Genomic DNA, 14977 nt, shown 5'->3' on the forward strand with positions numbered 1-14977 from the left:
CTCTAACCTTCTCTATAGTAAAAGCATATTCATTTCTAACCTCACTCGGCAAGCGCCTAAACCGGAAGCTTTATTTGGGGAGTGGGGGGGGGGGGTAAAGGTGAAATTATCAGTCGAAAAAGTAAAATATACTTATGATTCTGATATTGTTGAATATATGAATGTTTTAATAAATATATAACACCTTTTTATTAATAATTGTAGTAAAAAAATTATATTAATTCCTTTGATTTATTCTGGTGAATCCGTCATTTCCGTTGTTGTCACGGAGACTCACGAAAATTCACTAGGATTGCCTGCTAGTTCATAAGTTCATTGCTGTTCTGGTCAAGAAGGCCAAATAGCGACAAGGTAAGAATAAAATACTGTACGGCATTTTTATGAGGTCATGTCGATTGCATAGATAATGTTATTATGCATTCTTTACATGTCGTGACATAGTCAGTCTCGGTTAAATCAGTGATGTCCCGTGTCCTTGACAAGTAGCTAGCATTGAAGGCTAACTTGCTACTAAACGAGTTCAGTGGTTTGAAATCTCGACAACATGTACAATAAACGTTAGAGACAGGGGAGTCCTTTTATCTAGCTTTTACGGTTGGTGAAATTGTTCCTTTACATATTGTAGCGTGAATAGTTGAATATGTGACCAATTTTAGGAAGGTGTCTTAGCTAAGTAAACTTAGAAAACTGTCTCTTACACTCAGTAGTTCGCCATCTGCAAATGTTTGACTTGCGATCTCTCTTTCCAGCATCATGTTGCGTTTGCCAGCCGTTAGCCGAGCGCTAGCAGGGGCAGCCAAGGGCAGCCTGGCCACGACTAACAATGGTGAAGTTTATGTATTTGCCTCTTTCTGGATTTGTATCTGTGTATCACATTGATGGTTGGACCTTATTGGCCTCACGCACCCTCAAGCTACTTGTGTACTTGCCATATAATACATGGTTTGAACATACCTTTTCTCTAGGGTTTCTTACTGAATTTCAGTGATGTGTGTGTGCTTGCAGGGCGGACCTTAGTGAGAGCTGCTAGTAACATGGTGGAGGTGTTTGTTGATGGAAAACCAGTTGAGGTTCCCCCTGGAACCACTGTGCTGCAGGTAACCTTTTCTTTTTGTCATCACTCTGACACCAATCTGGTGACCTTTAGCCTATCTTTTACCGTGACGTGTGTGTGTGTGTGTGTGTGTGTGCGCGTGTGCACGCACGCACGTGCAGGCTTGTGAGAAGATGGGTGTGCAGATTCCTCGGTTCTGCTACCATGAGCGCCTGTCTGTAGCTGGGAATTGCAGAATGTGCTTAGTGGAGATTGAGAAAGCACCAAAGCTGGCGGCAGCATGCGCCATGCCGGTGATGAAGGGCTGGAACATCCTGACCAACTCGGAGAAGACCCGCAAGGCCAGAGAGGGAGTGATGGAGTTCCTTCTGGCCAACCACCCACTGGACTGCCCCATCTGTGACCAGGGAGGAGAGTGTGACCTTCAGGTAAACACTCGCATGCAAACACTCTTTCACTCACACACACACACAGACATACACAAACCGTAGCGTGTGTCATGTCACAGGACCAGTCCATGCAGTTTGGGTCAGATCGCAGTCGGTTCTCTGAGGACAAGCGGGCCGTGGAGGATAAAAACATTGGGCCGCTTATTAAAACCATCATGACTCGCTGCATCCAATGCACACGCTGTGTCCGGTGAGTACTACAACAGATTGTCCCTCTCAGCCACCATACTGTTCGTCCGCTCTGTTTGTCCCTCTCAGCCACCATACTGTTCGTCCGCTCTGTTTGTCCCTCTCAGCCACCATACTGTTCGTCCGCTCTGTTTGTCCCTCTCAGCCACCATACTGTTCGTCCGCTCTGTTTGTCCCTCTCAGCCACCATACTGTTCGTCCGCTCTGTTTGTCCCTCTCAGCCACCATACTGTTCGTCCGCTCTGTTTGTCCCTCTCAGCCACCATACTGTTTGTCCGCTCTGTTTGTCCCTCTCTGCCACCATACTGTTCATCCGCTCTGTTTGTCCCTCTCTGCCACCATACTGTTCATCCGCTCTGTTTGTCCCTCTCTGCCACCATACTGTTCATCCGCTCTGTTTGTCCCTCTCTGCCACCATACTGTTCATCCGCTCTGTTTGTCCCTCTCTGCCACCATACTGTTCATCCGCTCTGTTTGTCCCTCTCTGCCACCATACTGTTCATCCGCTGTGTTTTCCCTCTCTGCCACCATACTGTTCATCCGCTCTGTTTGTCCCTCTCTGCCACCATACTGTTCATCCGCTCTGTTTGTCCCTCTCTGCCACCATACTGTTCATCCGCTCTGTTTGTCCCTCTCTGCCACCATACTGTTCATCCGCTCTGTTTGTCCCTCTCTGCCACCATACTGTTCATCCGCTCTGTTTGTCCCTCTCTGCCACCATACTGTTCATCCGCTCTGTTTGTCCCTCTCTGCCACCATACTGTTCATCCGCTCTGTTTGTCCCTCTCTGCCACCATACTGTTCATCCGCTCTGTTTGTCCCTCTCTGCCACCATACTGTTCATCCGCTCTGTTTGTCCCTCTCTGCCACCATACTGTTCATCCGCTCTGTTTGTCCCTCTCTGCCACCATACTGTTCATCCGCTCTGTTTGTCCCTCTCTGCCACCATACTGTTCATCCGCTCTGTTTGTCCCTCTCTGCCACCATACTGTTCATCCGCTCTGTTTGTCCCTCTCTGCCACCATACTGTTCATCCGCTCTGTTTGTCCCTCTCTGCCACCATACTGTTCATCCGCTGTGTTGTCCCTCTCTGCCACCATACTGTTCATCCGCTGTGTTTTCCCTCTCTGCCACCATACTGTTCATCCGCTCTGTTTGTCCCTCTCTGCCATTACACCGTTTATCTGCTCTGTCCCTCTCATCCACCATACTGTTTATCCGCTGTTTGTCCTTCCCAACCACCATATCCTTTACCAGCTCAGTTTGTCCCTTTTAGCCACCATACTGTATATCCACTCTTTGTCTTTCTCAGCCACCGTACTCTTCTCTCATCAGTATACTTTCTAATGTTATTTCTTTATGTTCATATGCTAGCGTTGTCAGTAAGATTGATGTACTTTTCTTTTTTCCTAAATACTAGGTTTGCCAGTGAGATTGCCGGTGTTGAGGACCTGGGTACCACAGGCAGAGGGAACAACTTGCAGATCGGAACCTATGTGGAGAAGATGTTCATGTCCGAGATGTCAGGCAATGTCATCGACATCTGTCCCGTCGGAGCCCTCACCTCCAAACCATACGCCTTCACCTCAAGACCCTGGGAGACCAGGTGTGTGTCTGTAATTGAAGAGCGATCAACACTGAGCGGTCTACAGATGTCATCGATGCTAGGCAGTACAGTATGTGACGTCTTCATGCCCTGTGTGTTTGTAGGAAGACAGAGTCTATAGACGTGTTGGACGCTGTAGGCAGCAACATCGTTGTGAGTACACGCGGCGGCGAGGTGATGCGAGTGCTTCCCCGGCTTAACGAAGACGTCAACGAGGAGTGGATCTCCGACAAGACAAGGTCAGAAAACCCTGGCCAAGTCTGGCCGTACACCCAGCCCTTACCGGCCCATCACCTGTCACCTGCAAACGTTTATTAGACATGCGTCACACAGGTGTCTGGATGTGTGTGTTCTTACTGTGTACCGGGGGCTTGTATAGGTTTGCATATGACGGTCTGAAGCGCCAGAGGTTGACCCAGCCCATGGTGAAGGATGCGTCGGGACAGCTCGCACCCACATCCTGGGAGGATGTACTTACACGCGTGGCTGGAGCAGTAAGTCTGCACATCAGTGTGTGTCGGTCCAGAAACTTGTTGGACGTTGCAGGCCAGAACCTGTACGTGTGCATATAAAAATGTGTGTGTGTGTGTGTGTGTGTGTGTGTGTGTGTGTGTGTAGTTGCAGGGCGCCCAAGGTAGCGACGTGGCAGCCATAGCTGGTGGCATGGTGGATGCTGAGGCTCTGGTGGCTCTAAAGGATCTACTCAACAGACTGAACAGTGACAACCTCTGTACCGAGGAGGTCTTCCCAGACGCGGGGGCTGGGTGAGTCAAGAGGGAGGGGTAGAGGGGGGAGTCGAGAGGGAAGATTGAACTCCCTTTTAAATTATATTCTGGTTGGTTATGGTATGTTTAAATTTGGGTTGGGTTCTGGTTAGTAATTGTTGGATCGTGGTTGTGTTTTTTTGTAGCTCCGACCTGCGTTCCAACTATCTGCTGAACTCTCGGATCGCTGGCATCGAGGAGGCTGACCTGCTGCTGCTAATAGGAACCAATCCTCGCTATGAGGCCCCACTGTTCAATGCTCGTGTCCGAAAGAGGTAACTTAATCTAAAAATGACACTGAAGTCATTTATTCGCAATCATTTATTCATCAAAAATCAACAGAAATGCAATTGCATAAACAATAATTGGGAGAAATAAGTACTCTGATAGGCCTATAGCCTGTCTTAGACTGAAATAATTTAATGTAGCTGTTTCTTCTGTCTATAAGTCTCTTACATTCGGAATGGAGGAATGTTTGCCCACCCTTCTTTAAAGGACTTCCTCAACTGTGTTACTTTTGAGGTCTTACTTTCTTTAAGTCTCCTCACAGCATTATGATTACGATATGATGGCGATCTGGGCTTTGACTCTGCCATTCTGTTGTAGCTTTGGTTGTTTTGGATCGTTGTCCAGTTGCAAGATCCATGTTTGGTTCACCTTCAGCTTTTTGAAAGAAAGCCTCACATTCTGTTTGCAAAGCAGCCCCAAACCATAATGCCACTGCCTCCATGCTTTACAGTTGTTATGAGGTTCTTCTGTTCAAAGGCAGTGTTCACTTTTGTGGCTGGCATTGCGCAAAACAACTCCACCTATGACTCTGGCAAACGTCAGTCGTGTCTAGATTTTAAAAAGTTTTCGAACCCTTTCTGACCTTCCTTCTAGGCCAAGTTTGTGCAGTGTCTTTCTGACAGTTGAGTCATGCACTTCGACTTTGATTGTGGCAAGAGTGGCCTGTAGATCCCTTGATATTACCATGGTCTTCTTAGAGACTTAAATGAGCATCTTTCAGTCAGCTCTTGGGCTGAATTTGATTTTACCATTTAGATATTTTAGTCCCCCAACTTAAGATCCTTAATTAATAAATTAATTAATATATGAATACACACACCAAAGCAGAGGCTACACACACACAAACGCTAATCCTTGCTGTGAAGACCCGCTCGCTTCAGTGCATTTATCTAAAACTGTGTCCTACACACATTAAACGAAGTCTGCAACACACACACCAAGTCTCCCTAATCATCTGAACCCCCCCCCCCCTTGTCTCAGCTGGCTGCATAATGAGCTGAAGGTGGCCATGGTGGGAAGCAATGTGGATCTGAGCTACACCTATGACCACCTGGGGGACTCCACCCAGGTCCTGAAGGACATCGCCAACGGAACACACCCATTCTGCCAGGTAACCACGGCATTCAGACAGGGGAAAGGTGACATAGAAATGTCGTTTACAGACGTAGAAATCAACCCACGACAGACACGCATGACTGTTCTAAAATCTTGAAGATGTATTTCCATGTCTGTCTGGTTCTGTTTGTGGTGATTCAATGCTTTAATGTCACCTTTCCCCTGTCTCTCTCTCTCTCTCACACACACATGTGCCCCCTCTCTTTGTCATGCTCTACCCCCCTCCCCAGGTGCTGGCACAGGCCAAGCGCCCGGTGGTGGTGGTGGGCAGTGCATCTTTGCAGAGGGAGGATGGGGGAGCCATCTTAGGTGCCGTCCAGACAATTGCCCATGCTGCCCGGACCAGCAGCGGAGTGGATGACGGCTGGAAGGTCCTTAATGTGCTGCACAGGTTGGAATGCCACCCTAATTTCTAGTAGCATTTACCTTACAGCTAGTGTTGGAATTTAGCATCCAACTTGTACTAGCCTTCGCATACAGCTAACCACTTGGTAAAACTGTACTAGGATTCAATTGTGTGTCTGTATTCAATTGTGTGTCTGTACTAGCTTCCAATCATGTGTTTCTCTATCTGCAGAGTGGCCAGTCAGGTGGCAGCCCTTGACCTGGGCTACAAGGCGGGGGTGGAGTCTATCCGGAAAGCCCCGCCCAAAGTTCTGTTCTTGCTGGGAGCTGATGGAGAATGCATCACCAGACAGGATCTGCCCAAAGACAGCTTGATCATCTACCAGGGTAAACACACACACACACACACACATAAATGCATGTCAAGCTACACTCATTATTAGGAACACCTGTTCAATTTCTCATTAATGCAATTATCTAATCAACCAATCACATGGCAGTTGCTTCAATGCATTTAGGGGTGTGGTCCTGGTCAAGACAATCTCCTGAACTCCAAACTGAATGTCAGAATGGGAAAGAAAGGTGATTTAAGCAATTTTGAGCGTGGCATGGTTGTTGGTGCCAGACGGGCCGGTCTGAGTATTTCACAATCTGCTCAGTTACTGGGATTTTCACGCACAACCATTTCTAGGGTGTACAAAGAATGGTATGAAAAGGGAAAAACATCTAGTATGCGGCAGTCCTGTGGGCGAAAATGCCTTGTTGATGCTAAAGGTCAGAGGAGAATGGGCCGACTGATTCAAGCTGATAGAAGAGCAACTTTGACTGAAATAACCACTCGTTACAACCGAGGTATGCAGCAAAACATTTGTGAAGCCACAACACGCACAACCTTGAGGCGGATGGGCTACAACAGCAGAAGACCCCACCGGGTACCACTCATCTCCACTACGAATAGGAAAAAGAGGCTACAATTTGCACGAGCTCACCAAAATTGGACAGTTGAAGACTGGAAGAATGTTGCCTGGTCTGATGAGTCTCGATTTCTGTTGAGACATTCAGATGGTCAGAATTTGGCGTAAACAGAATGAGAACATGGATGCATCATGCCTTTTTACCACTGTGCAGGCTGGTGGTGGTGGTGTAATGGTGTGGGGGATGTTTTCTTGGCACACTTTAGGCCTCTTAATGCCAATTGGGTATCGTTTAAATGCCACGGCCTACCTGAGCATTGTTTTTGACCATGTCCATCCCTTTATGACCACCATGTACCCATCCTCTGATGGCTACTTCCAGCAGGATAATGCACCATGTCACAAAGCTCGAATCATTTCTAATTGGTTTCTTGAACATGACAATGAGTTCACTGTACTGAAATGGTCCATACAGTCACCAGATCTCAACCCAATAGAGCATCTTTAGGATGTGGTGGAACGGGAGCTTCGTGCCCTGGATGTGCATCCCACAAATCTCCATCAACTGCAAGAAGCTATCCTATCAATATGGGCCAACATTTCTAAAGAATGCTTTCAGCACCTTGTTGAATCAATGCCACGTAGAATTAAGGCAGTTCTGAAGGGCGAAATGGGGTCAAACACAGTATTAGTTTGGTGTTCGTAATAATCCTTTAGGTGAGTGTATATAGTATGTATTGTGTGTCTGAGATGTGTGTATGTCATTGCCAGGTCACCATGGAGATGTGGGTGCTACCATGGCTGACATCATCCTGCCTGGTGCGGCATACACAGAAAAGACTGGAACGTACGTCAACACGGAGGGGAGGAGTCAGCAGACGCGCGTGGCTGTCACCGCACCTGGGATGGCCAGGGAGGACTGGAAGATCATCAGAGCCGTCTCTGAGGTACACACATACAACTTCACCCTGTGTGTGTGTGTGTGTGTGTGTGTGTGTGTGTGTTCTAACGTTAATGTTTGTGTTGCAGCTGGCCGGGCTAACGCTGCCCTATGACTCTGTGGATGAGGTGAGGGATCGTCTAGCCGAAGTGTCTCCTAACCTGGTCCGCTATGACGACGTAGAGGAGGCCAACTACTTCAAACAGGCCAACGAACTTTCACAGGTAAGCTTTTAACCCTTAACAGTTCAGAACTAATGTGACCCCTTGTAAAGACCCCTGTCTTTACAATCGACCACACTGGCACAAGTCCACATTGAGCATGTACTCAAACATGATTTATGTTTGTTCTTGTTCTTTCCCCTCTCAGGCTGTGAATCAGGCTTTTCTAGCGAACCCACTCGTTTCTCCCCAGCTCACAGCTAAAGACTTCTATATGACCGGTATGTAGCGTCAATCCAGCTGTGTGGATTAGTTGGTTTATTACAAACTGATCATAGGGACCTATGGGATGCCATATAGGCTATGTTCAAGGGTGTAAATCCCTGAGCCCACCAGGTGAAGAAAATGCTTTTGTGTCCTTGAGCATGACACTTAAACACAGTTGCTTCTGCAAGTTGCTCTGGATAAGATTTGTTTTCTAAATTAGTTAAATGTGACATTTGAATGAAATCAGTGATGTGTAAAACATGTACCAAACCACAGAATGGAAACAAAATGGAACATTGTAGGTAATTACTTAGCGTAGAACCTCCTATTATCGGTGTTTTGAAATATAGCTTCTTTTTTTTTTACTTTGTAATCATTTGATTAAGTTATCAATGTTTTGTGATTATCGTTTGACATAAATATTAGCTAGAAGGTTATTGAATGGCATTTCAGACATTTCTGTTGAAATGTTATTTTCATCTTGTTGACTGGCAATGTAGCTAAAAACTATGACCCTGTATTATGGCCCACAGTTATTGGACACATTACTATTTTGTTTAATTACGTTGTTTCCTTTTTATTTTTTATACAAAAATGACATGATCATAGTTTTCTGCAAAGCGATTACTAGTAAGCTAGTTACATTGCTTGCCTTCCAAAAATAAAAGACAGACTAATTAGATATTATGTCTGGTCTGTTGTGCAACTAAAAATTGACAATTTACAAACTTGTCAATTGCCATAAATATATATATATATATATATATATATATATATATATATATATATATATATATATATATATATATATATATATTTTTTTTCATTCTTAAAAAAAAATGTACCTACATGTATTTCCATGAAAATCAGTTGTGGGCTAGCTGAAAGGTTATATGTAATAGCAAAATGTACTGTTGTTTTCCTGTGCATTTAAATGTTTAGTTCTCCAAGCACTAGAAACTGATGGTAATAAGGGGTGGCTGAGGTTGAACCATCAATGTGTTAATATGAAACACTACCTAACATGTGAGCTACAAAAACACAGATTTAACAAGTCTCTTACTGGCTATGTATTTGAATTACACTTTTCTTTGCTTCAAAATGGTCTCCTGCTGTGATTTAATCATCCTTTAACATGCACTGTTTATGTAACCAAAGGTGTATTGTATTTTGAAAGCAAAAACATAAACCCATGTAAAAACAAAATGGTTAAAAAAGTATATTTTGGGGATAAAAATGTAGTCAAGCAAAATATAAGATTTAATAGGGCCTTAGATCCCAGTGTGTCTGTAACTCTCTCTTCTAATTTCTCCCCATAGATCCCATTAGTAGAGCCTCTCAGACCATGGCCAAATGTGTGAAGGCCATCACGGAGGGAGCTGATGCCATTGATGAACCATCCATCTGCTGAACACACACAACGACACATCCAGGCACACGAACAGTGATGATCTTTTATTTAAGTAGTTTTTTGTTGTTGTTGTAAAGATGTCATGTCCATGCTGAGGGAAGAGGCTTTGTTAAGGACAAAACTGTATGTTTATGAATAAAATCTTATCCTGTATTCCTCTGCCCTTGTGCGTTGTTGTGTCTCTGTGTCCCAGTTTATCCTTTAAATACACATTGTAACAGTCCTATCTCATGTGTTGGTTCAGCTGTGACTTTTGGGAAGCGAAAACAGTGTAGCCAATATTGAGTAACCTCGGCAGTGATAGCTGGTTTGTTTATAAGCCAGTCAGATGCCAGTTTCCATTCACTATTCTGTTTAGTTTGTAAGATGAATTTCAGTGTGACGAGAGCTAATGCCACGACCAGTCCAATGTCCTCCAGTAGCATGGGGAAAGGTAATATTACTTGTTGTGAATTTCTCTCCAACATGGTGGTGATTGACAGAGATGGCTGGCTGGAGAGTACAGACACCAAGGGTGTGTTCACAGCTCACGTGGGGCAGATCGCGTTGATGTGCGTGCTGGGTCTCGCCGTGCTGTTCGCCGTTTTCCGCCTGAGCTTCGATCTGATCACGAGGACAGAGAGCATGGTCACCCTGTTCTCCGGCGAGGGACCATCCAAAGACAGAGGTTTGCAAGTCTGAACTACGCCGAAGTGGAGAACAGGAGACACTGAAGGAAAGCACTGTGTCTTCGGATGAGGACAGAGACACTGAAGGAGAGCATATTCTCTTTGGATCAGGGACGGACAGAATCCGAGGTGCCGGGGTGGGCATGAACAACACTTGAGAAAGATGTCCTGGAGTAGAGTGAAATATCTTAGCACAGGGACTGACTAACCCGGAGTTGTCTGCACCACCCCTGTGAATTTCATCCACACATCCTAGTGGATACATTATGGAACCTTTTCTACAGACTGTAATAAATCTGTTACACTGTAATGCTGTTCATTATTAGTGAATGTTTTTCCTTTGCCTGTGAGCAAGAACAGCCCATCTGAGTTTAATAAAGTTCATCAAATTGAATCACAGAGGGTTTTTTGTCTCTAAATTCCCAGCCAGTGTTCTGAGGAAGCGAGCTGATGGTGTGAGCTGGTGTGTATTGTTTCCAGAGATGAGAATGAGTACACAGAGGGATAATTATAGATTCTTTACTGTTCAGTAGTACATCAGAAAGACACAGTGACAGCACTACAGTAACATTCAGTAGTTTAGGAGTACCAGTAAAACACAGAAAAACAGCATGTCCATCACACATAACCCTGTAGGCTATATATTAGCCTTTTAATAAACAATATTGTAAACACGTGCCTTGTCTGATCTCTCCATATGGCACTATTTGGGCACAAACACCTCAGTAGGTAGATATGTACGCATTTCTATGCATCAATCTGGTATTTGGCCAAGAATAGAATGGTGTTCAGAACCAAATTGAAGAGCTATTGAAGATGACGGAGTAAGAAGCTTGTATTTGTACCTGACCCATTTTCTCCAAGTAACACATCCTTTTCTGCAGCTTCACTTTTGCTCTCCATAAACATGGTTAAAATGTTATTTGCTCGGGATAAGAGTGTCTTGGTAAATGGCTCAAACTTATGCTCGGTGCTAAAATCATAGCAGGGCAAACCCAGAAATGAGAGCAGCTGGTCAGCAGGGGGTTGTGAATGGGTTTAGGATGAGCACCGGGTTTGTGAGTGGTGTTAGGCCAAGGGGGAGCGTAGGATTGTGGGTAGGATCAGGTGAGGCTCCAAACAACGGTGACTGCTGCTGCGATGCCGTTGAGTACCGCCACACTGTATCCCGCATGGAAGGAGTGACCACTCCCCCGTCTGGGAAACAAAGAAAGATATCAGGGGCTGCAACAAATACAGCATACTTCCCTACCTTTGTGGGTTTGTGTGTCATTATCTGGCCGTGGGAGAGAACAAGGAGAGAAGGAAAAGGAGTGACAAGATAAGTAGGCCAAGGCCAGCAAAAAAGAGGAGTGGAATGTGGCCTGGTTTCCATGATCACTTGTTATTTACCAGTGTGTGTGTGTGTGTGTGTTACCTGAGGTGGCCAGGGGAAAGGGGTGTTGGGGGAAATGTGCCAGGCTCAAAAGAGTCAAAGTAGGTCATGGTCCATGTGAAGGCACAGCAGCAGATTCCTGCTGTCAATGACATCACCAGAATACTCCAAAACCCTACAGACAGAGGTAGGGGAAGGGAGGGGTTATGTTTTCTGTGTAGAATGATGGAGGCCTCTAGTAGACAAATGGCAATTTCAACATGGACACTGAGGCAAGTGATGGCTTCCATTGTTTTAATGTAGCCAATTGGGTGGGACTTCCAACCAGAGTACAAGAACCAAGGTGACAGACTCAGATCGACATTACTGTTTTTTTTTTCATCCTGTTGGGCCCATTCAATGTTAGGCCCTCCAGCCCTACAAGAAATCTCAGACTCCATAATTAGGCAATAAGGCACGAGGGGTTGTGGTGTATGTCCAGTATACTACGATTAAGAGCTGTTCTAAGGCCCAATGTATCGCAGAGCGCCTGGACACAGGGCTTAGCCACGGTACACGACAAACCGCTAGTAATATTATAAATTGCTTACTAACTCAATTAGAGACTAAAAAGGGATGTGATGTTACACCGGTGGTATACAATCTCTTATATACCGAGTGGTTTGAATCCTGAATGAAAGCTGTGGTATATGACACCGTATCCTACTGTATAACATTACATCACTTTTAACTGCTCTAAACACATTGGTCACCAGTTTATAACTGCAACAGGGCATCTCGGTGGTTTGTGATGTATTGCCAAAATACCATAGCTAAGTGCTGTGTGCAGGCACTAAACGATGCACTGCGCCTAGCAAAAGCTCTTAGCCATGGTATATTGGCCATATACCACGCCCCCTTCATTAATTCACAAAGGCAACTGAGATTGTGACTGTGAAGCTATTTGAGGTAGGGCTGCAGATCTTTTTCAGAAAATGGGAAGATGCTCTGCTTATTTACCATGGCTTTCAGCAAATAAGCAATTTGTACCACCCTTTATGTTGGTCATATACCACATATCTAAGTGCCTTATTGCTTTATCTTATAGGTACCTGTCCTGATTTTGTGCCAACTGTGTAGATTGTTGTTTTCCTGGTGGATGTATAAGCACTCACCCAGGAGTCTAACCTCAGAGCCATCCTTCTGAATCACTCTCTCAGTCCGCAGCTCTGAAAGAAAACACACCACAGTTTACTAGACGGCATAACCATTACCAAAAAATAGTAACCTATCCAGTTAGAGGGGCAGCAGAAACGCACGCGTGACAGTCAGTGTACCTTCCAAGATGAGATATAAAAAGGCGCATAGGAAGCCGAATATTGACACCACCGCTACACTGCCGAGCACGGACAGAATCCTTGCTGGCCACAATCCTTTGTTAGTCCAAAATCTCTTGTTTGGTTCGACCCGACGCTGTTGGTGTATTATGTCCATTTTGCTGGTATCACTACACAAAAACGTTTATAGATACAGTACAAACGCTCGCCAAATATTAACTGAACGAGGTTCAAGTTCTGTTATCTCGCCCAAAATGCGTTATAAATGTTTGTGACATGCACTTTGTTTAAATAAAGCTTGGAAATATAAGTAATGTTACGACAAAATGCGATTAAACAAATTCCCTTTTCTTAACTTCTCAAACTTCTGAGCTGTATTTCCTAAACAAGGCTTCCTTTTCCGTATCCGAATACAAACTCCGCCCCAACATAGTAAGCAAATCAGTTTATTATTCCATTACCCTTTTCTGACTCAACCAACAATCATTAATTATGTATTACATATTTTTCCACATAGTTTTAAACAGTTAAATAAGGCATCCCCTAGCTGTAAGCGTGAAAAAATAAAAATCAATAAAAATCGCCCTTATGCGTTCAGCCGGTCTCTCTGAAGTAACCTTTTTGCCAAACTCCTGTTAACAATATCACTTCTGGAAAGAAAGTGTGCCCAAAGAAAACCAAGTGCTCATTCTAGGATAAAAACATAAACGGGTGAGTTGTAGTCTATACATTTTGTGTAGGATACAAGCGAAGGCATTACATCTACAGTGGGGAGAACAAGTAATTGATACACTGCCAATTTTGCCGGTTTTCCCACTTACAAAGCATGTAGAAGTCAGTATTTTTTTTATCATAGGTACTCTTTAACTGTGAGCGACATAATCTAAAACAAAAATCCCGAAAAATCACATTGTATGATTTTTAAGTAATTAATTTGAATTTTATTGCATGACATAAGTATTTGACATCAGAAAAGCAGAACTTAATATTTGGTACAGAAACCTTTACAGTATATGCATTACATTTCCTGTATTTCTTGACGAGGTTTGCACACACTGCAGCAGGGATTTTGGCCCACTCCTCCATACAGACCTTCTCCAGATCCTTCAGGTTTTGGGGCTGTCACTGGGCAATATGGACTTTCAGCTTCCTCCAAAGATTTTTTATTGGGTTCAGGTCTAGAGACTGGCTAGGCCACTCCAGGACCTTGAGATGCTTCTTACGGAGCCACTCCTTAGTTGCCCTGGCTGTGTGTTTCGGGTCGTTGTCATGCTGGAAGACCCAGCCACAACCCATCTTCAATGCTCTTACTGAGCGTTGTTGGCCAAGATCTCACGATACATGGCCCCATCCATCCTCCCCTCAATACGGTGCAGTCATCCTGTCCCCTTTTTTCAGAAAAGCATCCCCAAAGAATGGTGTTTCCACCTCCATGCTTCACGGTTGGAATGGTATTCTTGGGGTTCTACTCATCCTGCTTCTTCCTCGAAACAAAGCGAGTGGAGTTTAGACCAAAAAGCTTTATTTTTGTCTCATCAGACCACATGACCTTCTCCCATTCCTCCTCTGGATCATCCAGATGGTCATTGGCAAACTTCAGACAGACATGGACATGTGCTGGCTTTAGCAGAGGGACCTTGCGTAAGCTGCAGGATTTTAATCCATGACGGCATAGTGTGTAGATCGACCGTCATCTTGAACTTCTTCCATTTTCTAATAATTGCACCAACAGTTGTTGCCTTCTCACCAAGCTGCTTGCCTATTGTCCTGTAGTCCATCCCAGCCTTGTGCAGGTATACAATTTTATCCCTGATGTCCTTACACAGCTCTCTGGTCTTGGCCATTGTGGAGAGGTTTGAGTCGGTTTGATTGAGTGTGTGGACAGGTGTCTTTTATACAGGTAACGAGTTCAAACAGGTGCAGTTAATACAGGTAATGAGTGGAGAACAGGAGGGCTTCTAAAAGAAAAACTAACAGGTCTGTGAGAGCCGGAATTCTTACTGGTTGGTAGGCAATCAAATACTTATGTCATGCAATAAAATGCTAATTAATTATTTAAATCATACAATGTGATTTTCTGGATTTTTTATTCTGTCTCTCACAGTTGAGGTGTA

The 14977-nt window shown here is 44.5% G+C and overlaps 2 protein-coding genes across 2 annotated transcripts; one reads left to right on the forward strand and one right to left on the reverse strand.

Annotated features, from left to right (window-relative positions):
* Positions 1-245: 245 nt before the first annotated feature.
* Positions 246-9665, forward strand: ndufs1 (NADH:ubiquinone oxidoreductase core subunit S1). Its single transcript, XM_010886128.4, has 17 exons — positions 246-351; positions 750-826; positions 1006-1097; positions 1216-1482; positions 1563-1693; positions 3113-3298; positions 3403-3537; positions 3678-3792; positions 3917-4062; positions 4209-4337; positions 5332-5461; positions 5697-5857; positions 6044-6198; positions 7497-7672; positions 7755-7889; positions 8035-8107; positions 9413-9665. Exons 2-17 carry the CDS (start codon positions 754-756, stop codon positions 9502-9504), a joined length of 2196 nt encoding a protein of 731 aa, XP_010884430.1. The 5' UTR covers positions 246-351; positions 750-753; the 3' UTR covers positions 9505-9665.
* A 1009-nt stretch (positions 9666-10674) lies between these two features.
* arl6ip6 (ADP-ribosylation factor-like 6 interacting protein 6) lies at positions 10675-13457 on the reverse strand. The gene is made up of 4 exons (XM_010886127.4): positions 12864-13457; positions 12702-12755; positions 11590-11722; positions 10675-11369 (listed from the first exon to the last, which is right to left on the reverse strand). Exons 1-4 carry the CDS (start codon positions 13018-13020, stop codon positions 11276-11278), a joined length of 438 nt encoding a protein of 145 aa, XP_010884429.1. The 5' UTR covers positions 13021-13457; the 3' UTR covers positions 10675-11275.
* Between the last annotated feature and the right edge of the window lie 1520 nt (positions 13458-14977).

Source organism: Esox lucius, chromosome 22 (genome assembly GCF_011004845.1).
Source record: "Esox lucius isolate fEsoLuc1 chromosome 22, fEsoLuc1.pri, whole genome shotgun sequence".
NCBI classification, from domain to species: Eukaryota; Metazoa; Chordata; class Actinopteri; order Esociformes; family Esocidae; genus Esox; species Esox lucius.

Excerpts from the sequence above, each read along its gene's own strand:
- ndufs1 (XM_010886128.4), top strand. The coding sequence starts at position 754 with ATGTTGCGTTTGCCAGCCGTTAGCCGAGCGCTAGCAGGGGCAGCCAAG. Across the intron at positions 3,299-3,402 it reads TCAAGACCCTGGGAGACCAG|GAAGACAGAGTCTATAGACG; the intron begins GTGTGTGTCTGT and ends GTGTGTTTGTAG. Across the intron at positions 5,858-6,043 it reads GTCCTTAATGTGCTGCACAG|AGTGGCCAGTCAGGTGGCAG; the intron begins GTTGGAATGCCA and ends CTCTATCTGCAG.
- arl6ip6 (XM_010886127.4), bottom strand. The coding sequence starts at position 13,020 with ATGGACATAATACACCAACAGCGTCGGGTCGAACCAAACAAGAGATTT. Across the intron at positions 11,723-12,701 it reads CTCTGAGGTTAGACTCCTGG|GGTTTTGGAGTATTCTGGTG; the intron begins GTGAGTGCTTAT and ends CTCTGTCTGTAG. Across the intron at positions 11,370-11,589 it reads CTTTCCCCTGGCCACCTCAG|ACGGGGGAGTGGTCACTCCT; the intron begins GTAACACACACA and ends TTTGTTTCCCAG.